General features: G+C 38.4%; 1 protein-coding gene across 2 annotated transcripts; it reads right to left on the bottom strand.

The window, feature by feature from the left end:
* Positions 1-157: 157 nt before the first annotated feature.
* On the bottom strand, positions 158-22083 carry LOC104604222 (ATP-dependent RNA helicase DEAH12, chloroplastic-like). Of its 2 annotated transcripts, XM_088888465.1 has the most exons (5): positions 20683-20814; positions 13278-15462; positions 12906-12987; positions 5463-8613; positions 158-1536 (listed from the first exon to the last, which is right to left on the bottom strand). In XM_088888465.1, the coding sequence occupies exons 3-5, from the start codon at positions 12942-12944 to the stop codon at positions 311-313; spliced, it is 4416 nt and encodes a 1471-aa protein (XP_088744591.1). In that variant the 5' UTR covers positions 12945-12987; positions 13278-15462; positions 20683-20814; the 3' UTR covers positions 158-310. The 2 variants fall into 2 exon arrangements, with proteins under 2 accessions (XP_088744591.1, XP_010266797.2); XM_010268495.3 differs by lacking the exons at positions 12906-12987; positions 13278-15462 and having other exon boundaries at positions 20683-22083.
* Between the last annotated feature and the right edge of the window lie 813 nt (positions 22084-22896).

The raw sequence follows: 22896 nt of genomic DNA, 5'->3' as shown, positions 1-22896 counted from the left end.
TTAGATGGTTCAAGGTGAAGGAGGCCTTTTTCTTGATGACCCAAAAGGTGGGAGTAGGAACAACCAACTGGGGTAATCAAACGACCCCCCCTCCCTTTCACCCCAGTGTTCAGATACATTGTGCGCAGCTCACGATATAAGTAACTAACTCAAGGTGTCGGTGCCAACTTGAAATGCAATGTGATTTGTCGGAAGACAAGATCAGGTATGTCAGTATCTACTGATATCTGTAACTACAAACCGGTAATGGTGGATATGATTATACACAGGCATATACGATACAACATATTTACAGGGGGCATATAATAGATTAGGCTTCATAGATAGCCAGGTGTACAGACCTCAAGTGTCCATAACAGTCATCACTGCTGTGGAAGCTCTCCAAACAAACCCAGCAGATATGCCGCCCACACTTGCACTCAATGTGGTTGCACCCATCCACTTTCTCTATGGTGTACCCACATACAGGGCAGTGCTTAACGTGTTCCTTACCTTTGCACCACTCCTTCAGAGATGAGTCTGGGTCCTCCTTGAACATCTTGTATCTCTCGCACGAAACATAGGGGTGGTATTCCAAGTGGCATCTGGTGCATGTTTCTACATAGCATGCCCCACAGGAAAATGGCCCACCAGCAGTTCCAGGGTCAGCAACTTTATAAACTGCAGGACAATCAGGAGATGGACAAAACCTGTAAGTTCCACCACTTGACGCCACAAATGCCCCCAACGAAGCTCTGAATAGCTCCTCCAGCTTGTCACTAGACAGAAGACACCTCAAGTCTGCAAGCAAGATGGGGGTTTGACACCCTTCATACGCACAGCACAGTGGGAACCCATCATGGCTTTTGATGGCCGACTCACACTGATCCACCAAGCACAACCTGCAGAACCCATGTGCACAGGCTTCCAACTGGAAACAGTCTTCGACCTCACACAAGCAAATGGAACAGGTGTCTTCTCCACTAGGCCGTATACCCAGCCCACTACGTCTAAGAGTTGAAGCAGTCTCATAAATTATCTCTTCTACCTTCTTCTTCAATTCTTTCTTTCCTCGGACATAGATGACATGACGACGAGTGTTCAGTGTCAGCTCAACTCCTGGCACCTTCTCCTTGAGCCCATGCAGATCTGATCCAAACTTCCCAACCACCTCTTTCATCAGATCATGTGGCAGATCCCCACTTCGGAGGTGGATTTCAAGTTGCTTGTTTTCATGGAGAGTCAAAAGGGATTGCACCAACCTCCGCTCAGCAACAGCAATTTTGTCCTCTGGACCAAATATCCTGACATTCATGTTCTGCCTATCGTACAGAATATGCGTCCCTGTCTCTTGCTGCAGCGACTTGATAAGCATGATGCCATCTCTGGAGAAAAGTAGCTGCAGTACACTTTGAGTGAGGCTGGCGTCATTTATAGTCTTCCCTTTCATTAGCTGCTCCAGAGGCTTCCTCAACTCAGCCACTGTCTTTGTAGCATTGGCAGATATTTTTACTCTATAGGAGCCATTTTCATTTCTTTCCAGGTTGCAGTATACACCTGTCCATAAGATCAAGTAATAGCCACATCAGAACAAAATTATCCGAGACTGCATTTTATGATTCAGAGTTTTCAGGCTATGGTCAAGCTAGGACAAGAATGAGCTTATTGTTTAGACAATCCAGGTCAAGATGCAAACAAGAAAATGAGGACTCATAAAAAGAATGGACCACCAAATAGATTCAAATTGCTATTACGAATCTTCAGGACTGATCCTCTGATTAAACAATTTTTTTCAAGGTGTCGTTTGGCACCAGACAGATAAATCAATTTGATCCAGCAACACAATATCAGAAAAGAAGTAAAATATCCTGTGAAAAAAAAGGAAGCTGAAATGGCAGAATTTTTGTAAAGCAGCCAATATAATCATAATTCGTTAACATTAGAACTTTTCCTATATTTGAGTGCTGCATGAACAGTAACAACTTCTGGCCAGCATCAAGGCAAGAAACAAAACGGCAGTATTAAGTTGTTACCAGGGTCATGAACCATGTTCACCTGGATTTGCTATTCTTTCTTTTCCCCCATTTTGCTACTCTGAACCAATGTTTTTAAGACCAACCCAAAAATGGAATCACTTTTCCATCTCTGGGTGGTGAGTCGGCAGTTCAACCATCCAGGTCAACTGGGCAAATCCTGTAACATCATGAATTACATGATAAAAGTATAAAACAATATATAAAATACAGAAAAAATAGAAATTTTCAGAAAAAAAAGGGCATCTCTCTCTCTCTATCTCTCTCTCTGTATATATATATATATATGTATATATATATCGTATTAAATAAAATAAATTTGGTAAAAGAGTTATTGTTGTTAATGATGAAAATTGCTAAAATACAAAAACGAAAAAAAAAAGAATTAATGCCTAAACCTAACCCTCTGACTGAGTCAGGCAGTTCAGCAGTTCAAGCGGATGGGTTACTGGGTAGTTGAACAAGTCATATTTTTTTTTCAGGTTAAAGATTTGGGGGTGAAAAGGACCAAGAAATATGGCTAGGTGACAGGTCAACTGGTCCAACCAACAGGTTCAACCATTTTCAAACGAAAAGGCATCTCTAATACCAAAAAATGCAGCCCCAATGATTGAAGAAGCAATTATCTATGGGTGAGTGCTCAGCGGGAAACCCAACTGCACCATAAAATCCCACTCTGATACATGCTACATTCTCGTGAAATGCCAGCCATAACTTGAACCAACAAGTACTAATACGGCTGTAAATTGATCAGACAACATCCCAATCTGACCCAAAATCCGATTGGATTTGAAAATCTTGGATCAGATTCAAATCCTGTCTGGACTCGGTTAGATTTGGAATTAATCCTACTTCACTTCATGTTTTTAAAATAAAGAAAAAATTAAAAAAGTTAATTGCTTTTTATTAACTCATATATATAATAAACAAACATGAATATGAAATATTGAATTTATTTTACATATATAAATAAATTTATATGTAGTATAATATATATAATTATATTTTTATATTTTTATATTTTATATATAATTATACAAACTTTATATATTAAAACCAATACACATTATAACATAATTGGATCAGATGGAGTTAAATCCACATCCAATCCGATTGTTAATCAGATGCAAATTATAAAAATCCAAATCTTATCCAATTATGTAAACAAATCATCTGAATCTGAGATAAATCAGATTGGATGTTGGATCAAATTTCGGACTTCCAAAGTCCATTGACAGCTCTAAGTACTAAGATAACTTATCTGTTTCTTGGTTGCTATCCTAGCCAATGGAAGACGCAATTATTTTTTAAGAAGGTAATGGGTATATTTATTCTAAGTAAAAGCTAGAGATAGGGGAAGGGATTCTCACGGCTCGATTAAGTGAACCATGGGCAATTTTTTGAAACCGAATGTGGCCCTATTGGTTTTTGCAATTCTCTGTACCAATACCACCGGTTGACCGGTTTGGCTCTTCATTTTTTTGGTTTTTTATATTTATAACATATATTATAAATAAGTATATATAATACAATATATTATAAATATGCATATTAATTACAAATACTATAAATATAAATAAAATATTTATAATATATTATATATAATATAGATGATATTTGACATATATTAAAAATATATAATATACATATAAATACATACCGGCCGGTTCGGTTAACTGTTGGTTTTTTCTAGGTTAAATGAAAACCAAACCGGTCCTTTGGTTTTTCAGAAATACCAAACCGATCGGTTCGGTTAACCACACTTTTCGGTTCGGTTTTTCGGTTTTTTGGCTTTTTATGAGCACCCCTAGCTGGAGGGTGTATGAGAAGGTGTATATTGATGCAAAGGATAGGGTCAACCAGTTCCAAGTTTCAACTGCAATAAAAACCTACAAGGGAATTGCCACTATACAAAGAAGCTATGAGGGATCTATTTTCCAATTCCAGTGAAGGTGGCAGAAAAATTAGAGAAGGCTATGAGGGATTTCCTATGGAAAGGTTGGAAAAATGAAGAGAATTTTCATTTGGTGAAGTGGGAGTATATTTGCAAACCTACTTCCTGTGGTGAACATGGGATAAGAAAAGTTAAAAGTTTCAATACTGCTCTTTTGGGAATGTGGTTGTGAAGGTTTTGCACAAGTCCCAATGACTCGTGCAGGGAGCTGATTGCTGAGAAGTATGGATTATGCGATAATGGTTGGCATGCATTGGACTCTCAGCTGTCTTATGGCTGTGGAGTATAGAAGGGAATATATAAATCCTTCCCTAACATCTTGAGAGGCATAAGATACCTTCTTGGTAATGGGACTAGATTTTTTTTTTTTTGATATTTGTAATGGGACTAGAATAAAATTTTGCGGGACCCCTGGTGTGATGAATCAACTTTGAAAGAAAATTTCCCAGAGCTGTTTGTTTTGGCTTGCAACAAAGAAGCTACAGTAGCAGAATGCTTTCAGGTGGAAGGAACCTCTCTTACTTTGAAATCCTGCTTTTGGAAGGAAATTTTATGATTGAGTTGCAGATGGCAGCTGACTTGATGTCCTTGTTGTACAATCAGCAAGTCAATGTGGGTGGACAAGATATCAGACAGTGAAAAATGGTCCAATGCAAGTACCTTCTCAGTCAGGTCCTTTTATGTTGGCTTGTTGGGAGAGCAAGACAGATCCTTTCCTTACAAAGCCATTTGGAGAACAACAGCACCCTCAAAAGTTGAATTTTTTGTGGGTGGTGGTGTGGGAAGGTGATTAACCAAGGAGCCAATCTGCCAGACCTTGAATGTGATTTTTGTAATGAGCAAAGGGAATCCATGAATCCAGAGGATGTCGGAATCCGTGAATCCGTGGGCTGGTTAAATAATCCGGAGGATGTCACATAGGGCTACAAAAATGAGTTAAAGAAGCCTGTGGTGCTATAAGTTGTCAACCACACCAAAAAGAAGCATCAGTGCATTAAGAAGGATATTTGCAAAGTCTGTACATCCCCTGCCTTTTTGCTCTTTTTGAATATAATAGTTACATTTTCTCAAAAATGAAAAAAGAAAGATATTTTTAATAACTGGCTGATAATTAATTACTCATAACAGAATGAAATTAATTGCACGAAAACAACAATTCTAATAAGTACTCTATCAGCAGTTTATATCAATTCATTTAAAAATAATAATTGTCACCATTGTAAGTATAATAAAGAAATCTAGCCATTTATATATAAGTCATTTAAATCATATTACTCTCCATTCTGGAAACTGCATACTTTAATAAAGCAGTTAATTAAGAAGGTGAAAGGACATCACGCACCCCTAGGTGAACCACAAAGAACAAGCAGAGGAAAGGGAACCACCAAAAGAATCTTTTCTAAGGATATGCAAACCAGGAAGGAGACAGGGAGGATAGCAAGGAAAAATTAAAGGAAAGAAAATTATTCTTCTTGAAACAAATCTATAGGAATTACCATTTCGTTGCTCAAATCTCTTGAGTAAAGAGTCCAGCTCTGTCTTGATGACAAAATAAACAGCAGCAGGGCAGGAGACAGAGCTGTGAAACATCTGCTGGCACTGTATCTTCTGCCATGAAAAACAACCATTGAGTGCTTTCCCTTGGATGTGCTGCAAAGCCTTTGCTGCCTCCAAATGTAATCTTCCATCAAAAGTTATGACAGCCTTCATCAAATAATCCTTTGGTTCAGGAGGAAACACCTGGACCCGGCAACAATTGCTAAGGGGGATATTGCTAGGCATGAATGAAGCAATTTCTTTGAGAAGTGCCTCTTCACAAGCAGCAGATGATAGGTTGTTCACAGCATCTCCTCTCACCAAGAAAACATCCAGAATTCTCCTATGTGTTGCATTTCTTAGAACATCTAAAATTTCTGATTCAGAAACTTCTTTATGAAGTCCATGTATGACAACACTATCCATGTATTTCCTGCTATTTTCACAACGGACAAACCGTCCTCCTATAAGCAGATTAGAGCATTCATTAACAATAAAATTAGCATCCTGCCTTGCACATCTGACAATTGCAAAACCCTTGCTATATCTTCGGGGCCAAGAAATTTTCGCTCTTACAGCTGGAAATGAAAACATTCTGTGATCAGTAGCAAAGCTTGTCCTCGAAGGAGATACCTTCAGCAATGAGCCACAGTATTCAACATCATTAAGCTCTGCAACAGCCTTTTCAGCCGCTTCAGGAGTTAGAAATCCTATTCTGCCCCATTTTTCTGTGTCCTCACCATCTTGTCCAAAAGCTGGATACTTAAGATAACCAGAAATTCCAGATACGTGTTCCTCAAAAAACATAAGAAGTTCCTTATCATTAATAGAACTTGAATCTGAATGATATACATCCACAGTTAAATATCTCTTTTCAAGTTCCAGATGCCTAATCATAGCACCAGATCCAAATAGTGCAAAAGAGGGAGAAACACCAGATCCTCCATGGTACAAACATTTCTCCATGCATTCATCTCTTAACCATTTCTTTTCCAACTCCAAGGCATCATTGACAAGGCCATAGGTCATGTCCATATCACCTAAAGAGGCAAATAGTTGAATCTCTCTTTTATCAACATCAACTTCAATGCTAATTCGCTCATCCTTGCAGTAAGTTCGAATGCGAGAGACAAGACGATGCAAATTAGTGTTTGATTTCCCACAGAACCTTCTCAACAAAATATTGCCAAACCCAGTCATCAACCTCATCTGCAGCTTCCAGCTCTTCATCTGTGAAACATCAAACAGAGGACAAGACAGAGACAAACACTCATCATCAATGGCAGTTACACACACCAAATATTGGTTCGATATTGATAGGATTTCAGAGAAAACCACCCAACTAGGCTTTTGACCATATACAAGTAATGAACATGAAGGATGGAGCGGGACATATTGTCCAGTTAAAGCCACTTCATAACCAAGTCGATCATATCCAGAGTACATTGCCACATTATCAGCAAGAGCTGAGAAAATAGCCATCTTCAGTTTTTTTTCATGTTCAGTGGGCACATGGGGATTCCACAACCAGTAACTTGGAACAATAATGCGTAATTCACTTTTAAGGCAGTTTTCTAATTCCTGAACTGTCTCTTTACATCTGCGCATGGATTTTGCATTTATACTGTTGCTCCAGCACCATTTATTTCTATTTTCATGAGGGACTTCTTCCCACTCCTTGTAAACAGAGAGCAGTGTGAAGAGGTCTCCACCACGATGACAGAATTGCACCTTAAGGCTGTCTGATTTTAATTTATCTTCATCACCACCAACTCTGCAGAATATGCTACTGGAATTAGCCATTACTGCAGAAAGAATGACACCCTCTTTACTTAAACCATAGTAACAGCAATCGAGGATAATTTTACCAAGACGAGGCTCAATAGCCAACTTAACCAATTTCCAACCACAGTCCGTAAATTCAAAAACATCATTTTTTAATGTAATAGCACCTAGCTGAATAAGATTCTGAATGGCCATGTCAATAGCCTTGGGACTAGGTGCATCAACAAAATCAAATTCTTGTACATTCTTAATGCCCAAGGCAAGAATCCTCAGAACTGCAACCCCAAGGTGAACTCTACGAATCTCTGGTTCCTGATGGGAAGAAAATGACTCAAAATCACTTTCAGAGTACAATCTGTAGCACTTGCCCAGTTCTGTTCTACCAGCTCGGCCAGCTCGTTGATCAGCAGAACTCTGGCTAACCCTGCAAACTCTAAGCACATTCATACCAGTGGCAGGTTCAAATCTGCTCTCTTTAACCATGCCGGAATCAATTACATACTTAACCCCAGGAATTGTCAATGATGTCTCTGCCAGATTTGTTGCAAAAATAACTTTTCTTTTCCCAGCATAATTCTGGAAAATATGACCTTGCTCCTCGTAAGAAAGTTTTCCATGTAAGGCCAATGCAACTGCATTGGGAACTTGAAAATTTTCACATGCCCATTCTACTTCCATTTGGGAAGTCAAAAAAGCCAGTATTGCTCCTTCTTCTTCTCTTGCATGGATTTCCATTGCCATCTTCACTACATCAGAAACATATGAAGCATGACTACCAGAGTTAGACTTCAAAACAGCAGAAGCCGCTGTACATGCAACTGGAGCATACTGGATATCAACAGGAAATTTTCTTCCCACCACATGAAAGGTTCTGCAACCAAAGAAGTAATCCGAAAGCTTGCTTGCATCAGCTGTGGCAGACATTATAATAAGTCTTAGATCAAACCTCTGTTCCAGTAGCTTTTTAACCAAGGCCAATAGGAGATCAGTATTCAAACTTCTTTCATGAGCCTCATCTAAAATGATGCATGAAATGTTATCCAAATTCTTATCATTCATGTAGTGTTGTAGTAGACAGTGATCCGTCATAAATATTACCTTAGAACTAAACCCCTGCATGGAGGAGTACGTTGGATAACAAATAACTGAATTATCTTCATAACACCCATTACTTTCTTCCCGAATCCTGTGCGCCAAAGAAATGGCAGCAATCTTGCGTGGTTGAGTGCATATAATAGACCGGTCGGCAGCTATTCCTGAATCAGCAAGAAATTGAACAAGTTGTGTACTCTTCCCAGAACCAGTCTCTCCGATCAAAACAATTACCTGTGGTAATGAGAGTTAAAACAAAGTGGAGAAAACATTAAAATATATATGGAAAAATAGAAATTGGCATAGGCAGCAAAGAAGCTGCAACCTCAGTTAGACACTGCAATACAAAATCACATGAATTTGCTACATGAAAATTCAGAAATTAAGAGTACAGCCTTGAGATTTGAGCACAATACTTTTTTGATAGCAAAACAAAAGGTTTTATTAAAAATAAAAATGTAACTGATTACATCCACATAAAGATGTTAAGACAACACCTTAAACTAAATATTCATAAATGCATACATTAGCAGTATTTTGCACATCCACAGTACTAATATCTCTAACCATATGCAATGAGGAATAATAGGATACAACCAAATTACCATACCATTACACTCTCAGTTCTGAGGGTCTCCAAGGTGAATGTTCTCAACAACCTAGCCGTCCAATCAATAAAAACCAATAAGAAATCTATTCATTAAAAAAAAAAAAGACAACCTTTCCATATAACAATAATCCTCGTTCAAAATTAATTTTCTATAACAATTAAACCATATGGTGGTGGCCCCGGTTACTCAAATCAGTAGTTGTGTTACCCACACGTGTGGACTAGGGGTGGAAACTAGACATAATGGTTGGTGAATCACAAGAAACTACATATTTTAACACATAAGAGTAAATGCAAGAAATGTACAACCCATAATTCAATTCAAAAGAAATTTTCAAGCAATTGAAATAGAATCAAAACAAAATCATAGAAAACATAACTTACTCTATTTTCTACTAATTTTGATACTTGAATTTCTTTCTGGCCATTAACATATACCCAAAAAAGCCATTCACAAATGTTGATCCCAGTTATCTGGGGTCTTGAGAGGGATAGACTGGATACAGTCCCAATGTTGGTCCCATAAACATGCACTACAGTGTTTTAAAAGACAACAATACACAGATGAAAGAAAGATGCATTTTAAGGCATGTGCTTCACTTCAACCCAAGTAAGGCAACATTCAAAAGGCACACACCTGGGCTGAGATGCAAGTCCACCCAAGTGTGTGTGTTTGTGTGTGTGTGTATATATATATATATAGCTAAATATTCATGTCAGAGGCACAGCCTCTGAACCTTCTACCTCCATAAAGGTCCCAACCTCCTAGAATTAGGAAAACAAGACATCTAACACCACACTTGCTACCTAAAGTAATGCAACTAGGAGATACACAAACACGTTGAGAGTTTCACAAGCTTGAATTGTTGAATGCTTAAGAACCTTGGCACAATCCACATCTATAACCTGTAAGTAGACATCCCTGTATTCATATGGTTATGGATTATCAAATCATGCAATTATGGAGGTTTACATGTTTGTTATTTGATATAAATTCCAGATTTACATAGTTTTACATGTCAAATTTTACTTTTTTCTTTCGTTCTTTTGAAAAGTTGTGCCTTGCTTCATCCAGACACACACCTTGCCTTGTGCCTTGCAGTTCAGGCATTTCACATTTGGAAGCCCTTGTGCTTTGTTTTGCCTCTCACTTTTAAAACATTGATATATGTAGTCGTATGAGACTACTAACAGCCCAAGCTGTGATGTATAATCAACAGGAAATTAAGAATATGAGAGGAGAGAATGAGAGGAGAAAGAGAGAAGAAGAGAAGAAGAATTCGAAGGAAGGGTTTCAAAAAAGAAGAGGATGCTTAATCTGCTGCCCCCCTCTTTCTATTTATATTAATTATGAAGTAAGGATAAGACTGCTTACATGGCAAAAATAAAATCCTAATAAAAGACTAACAACTAATTGTGGACTGACTTAAATAACTAATAGTTGGAGACCACATCAGTGGTTTCTACACTCCCCCTCAAGTTGGGAATGGATGTTTGTCATTCCCAACTTGCATAGATCTGCTTCTAACTTTTTCTTTGAAACTGCCTTGGTGAGAAGATCGGCAAGCTGCATGTTGGAGCTGATATATGGAAGATAGACTTCTTGATATGCAACCATTTCCCTGATAAAATGTCGATCCACATCAATGTGTTTCGTTCTGTCATGTTGTACCGGGTTTTGAGCTATATTAATAGTAGCCTGATTATCACATTACAACATTAGAGGTTTCTCATAGGTAATACCCAATTCATCAAACAGTGATTTCAACCATAGTATTTCAGCCACACCATTTGCCATAGACCGATATTCAGCTTCAGCATTGGAACGAGAAACAACATTTTGTTTCTTACTCCTCCAAGAAACAAGGTTACCTCCTACAAAGGCACAATATCCAAAGGTAGACCTTCTATCATCAACACAACCGGCCCAACCTGCATCTGTGTAAACTTCTATCTTCATGTGATTATTATCCTTAAATAGTACACCTCTGCCTGGACACCTCTTTAAATATGCCAATATCCTCTCAACAGCAAGTACGTGGGTAGTTCTAGGAGAGTGCATATATTGACTAACAACACTAACTACATAGCTGATGCCTGGTCGTGAAAGACAACGATAGAGTAGTTTCCCAACTAATCTTTGGAACATAGCTTTATCTTCAAGAGGCTCTCCACCTTCTGCACTAATCTTGTGATTCTGTTCAATAGGTATATTGGCTGGCTTAACACCCAACTTTCCTGTTTCTTCTAACAAATCAAGGACATGCTTCCTTTGAGAAACAAAGATTCCATGCTTGGACCGAGCTACCTCAATACCCAAGAAATACTATAGCTCTCTCAGGTCTTTTACCTCAAATTCTTGATGGAGAAGTTTCTTAAGATACTCAATTTCACTGTTATCACCATTATGTTTCACAATAAACACCCATCTACATCCAACTAGTGTCTTCCCTTTGGATTGATCATCTTGCTCCCAAGTATTGTTTCTTAGAAGGGCATCCATTTCTACCTTCATTGCATCCTTCCACTCAAGAATGGTCAGGACTTCCTGTACTGTTATTGGAATGGGAATATCAACAATGGATGTAAGAGATGACTTGTAAGAGGGAGACAGGTGATCATAGGACAAGAATTGTGAGATACAGTGGGTTGTGGATGAGGTGCTACGGCGTTTGCCATTACGGACTGCAATGTGAAGGTCAAGGTCATTCAATGGAAGTGAGGGCTCAGAAGATGGAGAAGGCTCAACAGCAAAAGGCTCATCTGTAATGGGAGCTAGAAGAGATGTAGTACCTAGATCTAGATCCTTAGAAGGAATTGGGGCTGGCCTGGACTGTTGATGACCGAAATCAACCTGCCTACACCATTTGTGATAAACTCTGAAGTCCCAACATTTTTGACAACCCTCCCCATTACACCCCTCTTCACTCAATGGAACAGGTAAAGGGACTTCTGATGTGTTAACCCCAACCTTACTACTCTCCCCCTGAGAAGAAACCCCAGAGTAATAAAGTACACCCTCAAAGAAAGTAACATCCATGGATACAAATCTCTTTCCCGAAGTAGGTTCATAGCAGCAATATCCCTTTTGAGTTTGTGCATAACAAGGAAAATACATTTTGAGGCTTTAGGGTCAAATTCAGAATGGTGAGGGCCAAGAATTTGCACGAAGCAGGTACAACCAAAGGTTTTAAGAGGGACAGAAAACAGCTCTTTATCAGGATATAAAAGATGGAGGTTTCATGTCAAGAACCCATGAAGGGATTCAGTTGATGAGATACACAACTGTGAGAATGGCATTTCCCTAGAAATGTATAGGCACATTGGAGTTAAATATGATACTTCTAGCTACTTCCAATATGTGCCTATTCTTTCTCTCAACCACCCCATTCTGTTAAGGGGTATGAGGGCAGGTACTCTGATGGATAATCCCATGGTCAAGAAAATAGGAGGCTAGTGATGTTTTAAAGTATTCTCTCGCATTATCGGATCTAAAAAAATTTGATTTTTACCCCAAACTAGGTTAAAATCATCTGATGAAAGGTCTGGGTCAGGGTAGAAACCTCATCTCGAGAACACATCAAGTAGACCCAAGAAAACCAGGTGTAGTCATCAACAAACAACAAGAAGTATCTGTACCCCCCCCCCCCCATAGCAATGATGTGATATGGTCCCCAAACATCGGTATGCACAATGTCAAAAAGAACATTACTTCTCTTATTACTTAATGAATAGGTTTTTCTACAATGCTTTGCAAGCTCGCAACTTTCACACTTTAAACTAGACATCTGGATAGATTCAAATAAACTAGGAAACAAGCTTTTCAAAGACCTAAAGGATAAATGACCCAATCGGTTATCCCAAAGCATGACTTGACCAATAGACTGAGAAACAAAAAACCCTCTAACTTCAATACCTTCCCACTATGAACTTCCTCCAAGCAGATAGATTCCATTTGTCTCACGGCCAGTCCCAATCACCTTCCTTGTCTCCAAGTCCTAAAAAACACATCGATCAGGAAACAAGGTTACTGAGAAATTCTAGTTTTTAGTAATGCTGCTAACTGAAAGTAAATTGGTGCTAAGTTTAGGAACATGTAGAACAGAAGACAGGAAAATGGCACTAGACAACTTGATATCTCCCTTGCCAAAAATGGGAACAAGTGATCCATCAGCAATAGACACCTTGTCTTTACCAAAGGATAAGTGATAGGTAGTAAATAGTGAAGGCAAACCATTCATATGATCAGATGCACCTGAGTCTATTACAAAACAATGTTCAGTGTTACCTGGAGCTGAAGCATGATAAGCTGAGGCCGATGTACTTGAATGAGCAAATGCTGAGGTGGGAGGAGCTGATGTTGTGACCGGTTGAAATGATGATGTTGAATTACTAACCTCCTTTTCCAACTGAGTCAAGGCAGCTCGAACAGTAGCTAGAGTGTCTAATGGTGCTGCTCTTGTGCCTGATAAGGTTGTACAATCAGTAGTAACAGTTGTATTAGCATTCCCCTTTTTGTTCTTGAGTTTTGCTGGAACTAGATGAGGATGTAGCTTCCAACAGGTTTCTTTGGTATGCTTAGGTTTCTTGCAATGTTCACATATTAGGTTCTTCTTGTCTTCCTTCTTCATATCTCTCTCCTTATCCTCCCCCCCCCCCCCAAACTTGGGTTTAGTTGCTGCCAAGGCTGATTCAAGTGGCAGATGTTGTAACATAACTTTCCTTCAACTTTCTTCACTGTGCACTAGAGAGTAAGTGATCAATCTCATGCCACAAGAATTTCAAAGTGGAAAAATAAACCGAGACTGGCTTCTCTCCTTGCTTAAGGTTATTTACCTTACATTTTAGCTCATAGGCCCTAGCAACATTGAGAGGTTGGGAGTAGGTTTCTTTCATGATATCCCAAATTTCTTTAGCTGTTTTTGCCCATAAATAATTTCGGTTGATATGTGGTTGCATGGAATTACACAACCATGTCATAACCAAATAGTTCTCCTGAACCCATTTGGTATATATTTGATCCTCCTTGGCTTGTTCCTTGACATCTCCCGGTAAATAACTTAGCTTTCCTCTACCCCCAATAGCCATCATGGCTGATTGGGCCCACTCTAGGTAGTTTGACCCATCAAATTTTACAGTGGTAATCTAAAAACTGTTCTCAGGTATGCTACCAGCACCACCAGCCCCTAAAAGGTTTTCCCCTTGGCACTTAAACTCCATTCTTTGTCAAGAAAAGATTAAAGAATGCCTTTTGTATCACTGAGATTGGGTAACTACACCCAGAATTTGCTATCAGCCAAACCTAAGGTCAAGAAACAATACCTTTCTATCACTAAGACTGGGTAATCTCACCCAAAATTTGTTAACAACCAAACCTACTTTATCCTTCTAGGTCGGCAATCCACCCAAAAAGGTAACCTTCCAAGAACAATTTAAAGTGCAGGGCTGAAACTAACTGCAGCCCTAGAATTGGCGTCAGTCAAGAAACTAGAATCTTGAACCTAGAACCAGTCAAAGGTCAAGAAACAAGCCAAGAATACAATCAATGGCTAGAAAAGGGGGAGATCTCTCAGCCGCACCTCTTAAAGTAACCAAAAACTATTCTTTTAATGTATCAAGAACAGTTCAAGAGGAAAAAACTTTCAGCCGAACCTTTGAAATAACCACAAAAGGTAATCTTTTAATAGATCAATATCAAAGATTAACTTTCTTCAGCAAAACTCTGGCCGCAACCTTCAAAAATAAGTTTGAACCCTAATCTTGAGGGTTCTTCCTTCTGACTTTCTGGCCGCAACCTTCAAAATCAAGTCTGAACCCTAATCTTGAGGGTTCTTCCTTCTGACTCTTCCTGATTGTTGGTCATCCTCTGATGGTTCACCAACAATCTCCAAGATTCAGCCGATGATCCCTTTTGCTGGAAATTTTCCAACCCTATGAAATTCTTATGCAGCCGGCCATGTCAGACTATCATAAGATTTCCTAGGTTGGCTCTGATACCATGTAGTCGTATGAGACTACTAACAGCCCAAGCTGTGGTGTATAATCAACAGGAAATTAAGAAGATGAGAGGAGAGAATGAGAGGAGAAAGAGAGAAGAAGAGAAGAAGAATTCGAAGGAAGGATTTCAAAAAAGAAGAGGATGCTTAATTTGTCGCTCCCCTCTTTCTATTTATATTAATTCTGAAGTAAGGATAAGGCTGCTTACATGGCAAAAATAAAATCCTAATAAAAGACTAACAACTAATTGTGGACTTACTTAAATAACTAATAGTTGGGGACCACATCAGTGGTTTCTACATAGTTTTACATGTTAAGTTTTACTTTTTCTTTTGTTCTTTTGAAAAGTTGTGCCTTGCTTCATCCAGACACACACCTTGCCTTGTGCCTTGCAGTTCAGGCATTTCACATTTGGAAGCCCTTGTGCTTTGTTTTGCCTCTCACTTTTAAAACATTGATATACTGTGAATGATGCTCTGCAAAAGGGAAGAGCCCAAAGAAACAAAAATCAAATATAACACAGTTGTGAAACACACCTGCAACAATCTGAATAAAGAAAAGAAAAACAAAAGAGAAGAAGATTGAAGATGAGAAAGAGAAAAGTAAAGGAGGAAGAAGATAGAAGAAAGGGAAGAAGAAGAAGAAGAGGGAGAAATTTTTAAACCTCTCTTCAGCCCCCAATGATCTCTTTTATTCTTTTGTTGTAAAAAATAAAGACAATTACATGAGTGCCCTTAGTAAGACACCCATCACTAAAGACAACAGTAAAAAACAATATGAAAAGAAAAAACAGGCCCATAACTAAGGCCCACTACCTACTAACACAAGTTATAAACATAACTTAAAGAAAAATAAAGAAACTAAGGCCCATTAGGCTCATTCCCACTGCACTCCCCCTCAAGCTAAGCATAGATGTCAATCATGCCCAGCTTGCTTACATAACTTTGAAGCTTTGCCTTTGGAACTCCCTTGATTAGAAAATCTGCTAGATGCTCTTCTGATGCAATGTAAGGAAGACAAACCTCTCTTGAAGCCACTCTCTCCCGTATAAAGTGTCTGTCTACCTCAATGTTCTTAATTCTATCATGCTGAACCGGGTCGTGAGCAATGTTAACAGCCTAGTTATCACAATATAACATCAGTGGCTTGTCAGATGAAAGAATTCTTTGACTCCATTCTTCTCAAATAGTCCAAATCAATGCAACTCTTGTACATCTCCAAAGAGTTCTTCACCTTCTTTTATACCACCTAAATGTAAAAGGATCAACTAACCTTTCCACTTCCAATGGCAAAGTCCACTTGCACTAATAAAGAAAAGAACCATTCCCAAATACCAACAACAAATGACAGGAGATTACTAGGTGATAAGTGATAACAAATCTCGCCATTACTTTTACAAAAAATGCACCAATTTGGGGATGCACAAAGGCCTTTTTTTTGTAGATTGTCCAATAGTATTAATCTTCCCATGACAAACCTCCCAACAAAAAGGGCTATGCCAAAGCTCATTGGAAGGAAACTGCTGAAAGGGGGTAAAAGAGCACAAAGAATAGAAAAAAGCACACACAAAGAGACCTTTAGGATGTAGGACTCAAACATGCTTATTTGATGACAAGGGATCCAAACTAATTTTGTCAATGGTTTGTAACAAATCGACCACCGAAGCAAGCTCTACGTTTCTCAAACCCCTAAAACCAAAATCCCAATTGAGATTGAAAGAGAGAGGGTAAAGGAGAAGAGTGAAATTTCACAATGGGTTCCTTTTCATATAAATAAAGAGAGTACAAAGAAGGAAAAAGAACCTTAAGAGGAGAGTTATCCACCCAAACATCTTCCCAAAACATGTTTTTATCACCAAAGCAAGCATCATACTTGATAGCGCTAAGAAACCGAGGAAGAAAAAAGAATACAGTGAATAGCTAAGGGGAGGACAAAGCTGCCCAATGAGACACACCAGCATCCCAACCATTATCCAAGAGGTAATAAATTGCCACCACCTTCACCAGAGGATGACTTCCCAAGGTGAAAGCTTGTATTAACAAGTTATCAAATAGTAACCAAATGGGTAGCATCCATTCAATAGGGGGTTTTTGGTACATATATGTATGCACATAATCCTTCATATAATCACTAATAAAGTTTGACACATTTTAGGAAAAGGTAACTTTCATTAATTTTGAGAATTATTGAATGACAACTACCACCTTCCAAAAAGGTGGCCCCTCATAACATAATAAATTTACAAGCAAGCCCATAATAAAGTCTCCTTACTAACCCCTTGCTTTGCTAATCAGCCAACCTGTTTGCTGACCTCCTAACCCAGTTAAATTGTGCCCCTAGTTCCCTTGTCGAGTTCATTATTTCCCTTATGTGTTGCCTTAGGGGCCAAGTGCCCAAATTATTTGTTTTCATCCAGCCTACAACCAATTTTGAATCCCCCTCCACTTCTAACTGTTGGAAACCCAACTGTTTAGCCAATCTGAGCCCTTGAAGGAGTGCCATTACTTCTGCTCTTAGTGAATCACCCACCCCTAAAGGACCAGAGAAAAGGGCCAAAATCCTTCCTTCCATATCTCTAAATTTGGTACATTATTGATAAAAATAAGTTGCATAAAATAAAGCAAAGAAGAATATACTGTCCAACACAAACACATACACATATACAAAAATAATAATAATGAAGTGATAATAGAACCCCCTGGATAAAAAAAAAAAAAAAAAAATTAAGGTTATCCAATCCAAACAAAAGCCCCTTAATAAATTGGAGATTCATTGCATTATAAATAGGGAATATCATTCATGTACGTGGTTTTTATGAAACTTACAAGTTAATCCATTTCCCATTTTCTTGTTATACGATTTCCTATTAATTAGGATGTAGGATCTTGTTTTACAAAGTGCAAACAACAATTGAAATCGTGCAAAACAAGGTAACCCATCTTCAAGAGTCAGGATTACCTTAATTGAAAGTGTTTTCCTAGTCTATCTATCTACTACATGCTTCTAATGCAACCTCCAGCATCAATGACAGAATGGCAAAGCTTTGAAGGGAAAAGATAAGAAAATTTCTACCTTGTAAATTTTCACCGGATGTGTAGACCCAACGGAATGGACAAATTGAGTATTTGCAATACTAGCAGAGAGACACACTCATTGTCCAATGCTATGTATATGGCTTGTCAAATGCTATGTGCCATGTATCAAGGAGCATAGAAGGTATAATTAGAAATAGTAAAAGTAGAAAAGTCAATAATCAACTAAAGGGTTGAAATCCCCCTTTCTACATAGGTAGAAGATTTTTTATAGTAAAAGAAAATAACAAATTTAGTAAAAGAAAAAGAAAATAAAACCTATGAAAGATGATGAGATAGCACCCAAACAACATTAATAGGGAAACAATTCTGATCCTCAAAAAAGGTCCACAAATCTTTTTACTGAACCTCTATAGTGGCCCATGAAGAAGACCTAAAAGACTCCTGTTGCAAGAACCCAATCCAATATACATAGGAAAGACATGAGACTAACAAATAAGACAATCCTATGGAAGTGCTTAGGGAAATTCAACAAGGAACAGCAAGTTACACAAAGAGTGGTAGTGCAGATAGGGGTGCAAATGGGTCGGATCATGATCTAATCCAAGTCCTATCCTATTTTGTTAGATTTGGATCACCCCTATCCGATCCGATATGTGTGTGTGTTACTTTTTTTTTGATAAACATGTGTTATTTATTTATATAATATATATATATGTGTGTTATTTATTTATTTATAAATATGTTATTTATTGCATTTTTGTAAATTTTTTATATTATTTTTATTAAAAACATGTATATATATGATGAAAATAGTTGAAAAAATACTTGTTTTTTATTTTTCTTTATTTAAACTGTTATATTTTCTTTTCCTTTTAATGATTTATTAATTTTTTAAAATGAAATCAGATTGGATCATATTTGGATATCTGGCATCCTGATCGGATACGGATTCAGATTCGGATTCAGATCAGTATTTATGAGATCGGATCGGATCTTCGGATCAGATTCAGAAATACCTTGATTCGAATCCAATCCGATCCATTTGCATCCCATTATGAATGGCATCCATGACACATTACTTCCTCATATGGTGTAAGCATATGGAAAGTGTTTTGATCTGTAACAAGTATAGGAGGAAAAAAGAAAGTAAGAAGAAGAAGAAATTAAAAGAGAAAACAAGTCAGAGAAAGTACTATTCATATTGCTATGCACAGCCACTTTATAAAAGAGCTACGAGGACCCACAAAGACTAAAGTATCAGTATCCACAGACATCATACATAAATATTAGGGGTGCTCACGGTTCCATTAACCAAACTGTGGGCACATTTTCTTAACTGAACCGGTCCCTCAGTTTTTTTAAATTACTGACCTGAAACCAAACCAAATCAATCAGTTAACCAGTTGACCAGTTCGGTTTTTCGGTTTTTATATTTATAATATATTATATAAATACTATAAATATATAATACATTATAAATATTATATATTTATAAATATATATTAAACCTTAGGGCATTTTGGGAGAGCCTCGCCTAGAGGCACGCCTCCAGGTGTAACACCTCCCACACCTTTTACAACACTAAAACTAATTAAGACTGACTATAAAGATCAAAGAACTTAAAGGGGAATTTCAGTTAATTCTTCCTATACCAAGGAAATTAGAGAGATAATCGGCATAATGTGAGTAAGATTTGGAGCAATCTAGTTTTTCCTAGAAGTTTTTGGTTAGCAGGCAGCCAAGGGCAAGATACTTAAGATCAATTTTTAAGGACAGGCATTTCAATATAGCAAGAAAATGCATATTATGTGAGGAAGCCGATTACAACACATCACTTATTTGAATATTGCAAGTTGCAAGATATCCAAGAGACTTGATTCTTCTCTCTTTATCTTCCATGTGGGTTGCAGAATACCAAGGCATACAATTGAACTCCTGCAACCATTGCTTTCAATTTAACTCCACCAAAAGGAGCTATCTTATAGAGGATTACCCTTCTAGTTACCTTTTGGGGCATCTGGAAGCAGAGCAGCAGATGGTTAATTGAAAGTCCTCTAGGCCATTGCCAATAATTTACAAGAATAATAGTTCATTCGTTATGGGTCGGACTCTTAATAGATGACAAATGGGAGGACCTAGTGAGAATTAGTGGTTTTTGCTATCATTTAGAGGAAACATGATTTCCAGAAATTTCAAAAAGTCTGACAGTCTCCTAGGTTAGAAAGAAAGAGCAGGCCATGAAAAGGTAGTCTTCTGAGAATGAGTGGATTACCCTTCTAATTACCTTTCAGGGCATCTGGAAGCAGAGCAACAGACGATTAATTGAAAATCCACTAGGTCATTGCCAAGAATATACGAGAACAATATTTTCATCGGTCATGGGTTGGGCTCTTGTGAACAATTCAAGGATATCATAAGAATAGACTCTGATAACAAATGGGAGAACCTAGTGAGAGTTAGGGGTTTTGCTATCATATAGAGAAGACAAGATTTCCAGAAAATTCAAAAAGTATGACAGTCTTCTGTGTTAGAAAGAAGGAGCAGACCATGAAAGGTACTTCTTATGGGCATCCAGTTTCACATGCATATCCTAGCAATTATTTTTCTTCCATATCCCAGGAGGAAGTTACTAAACAAAAGGATGTGGGGGATCGGGATAACCTGCTGGGAAAGTATTTCACGAAGAATTTCCTGACGCGAAGCATAAATTGGCAAGCCATCCTCAAGCCGCCGGAGCTCTCGCTTTATCAATTGATGAATTCGACTCCAGTCAAAACTGCCACTGAACTTGAACACCTCAACTCCATAATCACAACATTCCTGGGACTGTTTCCCCTCAAGGTGATCGAGAATACACCGCATAGCAGATTTAAATTCGCTTATTCTCTTGGAGATCAGCTTCCTCTCTGCATAAAGACCTTTTCTTTCAGCATCAAGCATCTTGAAAGTACCGGGCTTTTGAGGCTTCCGGAGTTTATTCGAGATTTTAGCAATCCCATCCAACGTAACTTCCAGCTTCTTCTGCAAACGCCTGACAGCCTCCCCGTTCATAAGACTCTGGACACGCGTTGCAAAAAGGGCTTTGATCCGGTCCCTCTGCTCGTTGACAAAAACATTGGGTATGACGACAGGATCTAGAAGATGAGCACCGTCGAGGCGCCGTTCCCAGAAGAAGGTCAGCGCTTCTAAGGCGTCGCTCCATTGCTGGAAATACAACCTGGCAGCAACAAGAACCGTCGGAAAAACCTCGCAGCGTTCGGGAGTCGAAGCACAACCAGCGAGCAGAACCTCCACGTCAGATTTGGTAATAGCGCGACGACCGGAGCGAAGCTCGACGACAAAGTTCGAACGTCCATATTGAAAAGAATAAACCATTGAAATAATCCTATCCTGCCGGAATTTCGGGGGGAAGTACCTTTCCCTTCCCTGGTAAGGAGGCCTTACCGAGGGACAATTCGCCGGAACGACTCCTCTCCGGGAACTTGTGGTCGGTTCGTGCCGAAATGTAATGGGAGAAACGCCTCTCCTCATCCTTTCTTCCGTCTCTAAAAAAGCTAACGAAAGGAGAACCAATGAAACGAAACCCTACAAATGGTTGGTTCTGTAGTAGTAGAAGAAGAAACACAGTCAGTCCCGGGCTAGTGGGAGATGAAACACCCGAAAAATAAAGTCGGTCCTTTTTGACTCTCTTCTGTTACTCCCGCTTTAAATATCTCGCGCGCTCCAAATCTCCAGATTGTAGAAACTAGAAACTGGAAAGAGCGTGAGCGTGATAATTTTGATTAACCAACCGATTCATGGTTTCCCTTTGATAAAGTAAAAAAAAAGAGGCGGGGGTGGAACCTCGTACGATTCATGGTTTCCCTTTCAACTTTTCCTTTATTTCAACTTTTCCTTTATCTACAATAACATGAGATAACCTTCGTGAGATTACAAGAGGAGAGATCCGACCTTGGAGACATTTTATAATTAGATTATAATTCCCCTCAATAATTGTTGAGAACTTGTTGGAGTTCATAACCAAACTATGAGCTTCCCATGCTGCTCGTGCCTTCAATGTTAACATCAATAGAAGAATAACTCAAGTTATATGTTTTATAATTCAAAACCTTGCCCAAATGGTTTCTTGCTGTAGTGGCAAAGTATAGAAACCATTTCTAGTGCAAGGAGCATTGAAGTTAATTTTAATTTCATCTAGATTTGACGTGTTCATGGGTCGGGCTTTGAGCCTAACTTTATATTGCATCGGGCCCAAACTTCGGGCTGGGCCCATTCAAATTTTGGCAAAAGCCAAATTCGAGCCCGGCCCATAAACAGGTCTAACTCAGATATAGGAGAATCCAAGAAACATTTTTTATTTTCTTAACATCTTTTCTATTGTTTGGTTCCCCATTAACCGTCCAAGACTCATTAAGAGATTTAAAAGCCTGTCGAGAATAATTTAAAGGGGGTCTTCCTTATTGTTGAAAGTTTTTTATTCCTGTTCTTCCAAATAAACCAAAGGATGAAGGCACATTTTTCTTTCAGATGAATCCGTTCAATCAAATCTTTATTATGGATTTCAGTCCACCACTCTTCTAAATTCAGACTAACCCGATCTGAGCTAGTATGGTTAATATTTGACATTTCCCAAATTTGTTTTGAGAATGAGCAATCAAAGAAAATATGATAGATGTCTTCCGTGGAACCACACCAACTACAATCTCCATCAATATTGAGCCTTCTCCTTCTAAGGAAAGCCTTTGCTGGACATCTGCTATTTAGGAAGACATACATAAACAACTTTATTTTTTGAGGACTTTTAAGGTTTCAAACTAGTGAGTTCCAATTCAAAGGGTTAGCACAAGGGCAACTCGCTCCACACTGTATTGTCCT

This window comes from Nelumbo nucifera, chromosome 5, assembly GCF_055504915.1.
Source record: "Nelumbo nucifera cultivar China Antique chromosome 5, China Antique-T2T, whole genome shotgun sequence".
Classification (NCBI taxonomy): Eukaryota; Viridiplantae; Streptophyta; class Magnoliopsida; order Proteales; family Nelumbonaceae; genus Nelumbo; species Nelumbo nucifera.
The sequence above is the reverse complement of the archived record's forward strand: the minus strand, read 5'-3'. Positions and strand labels throughout refer to the sequence as shown.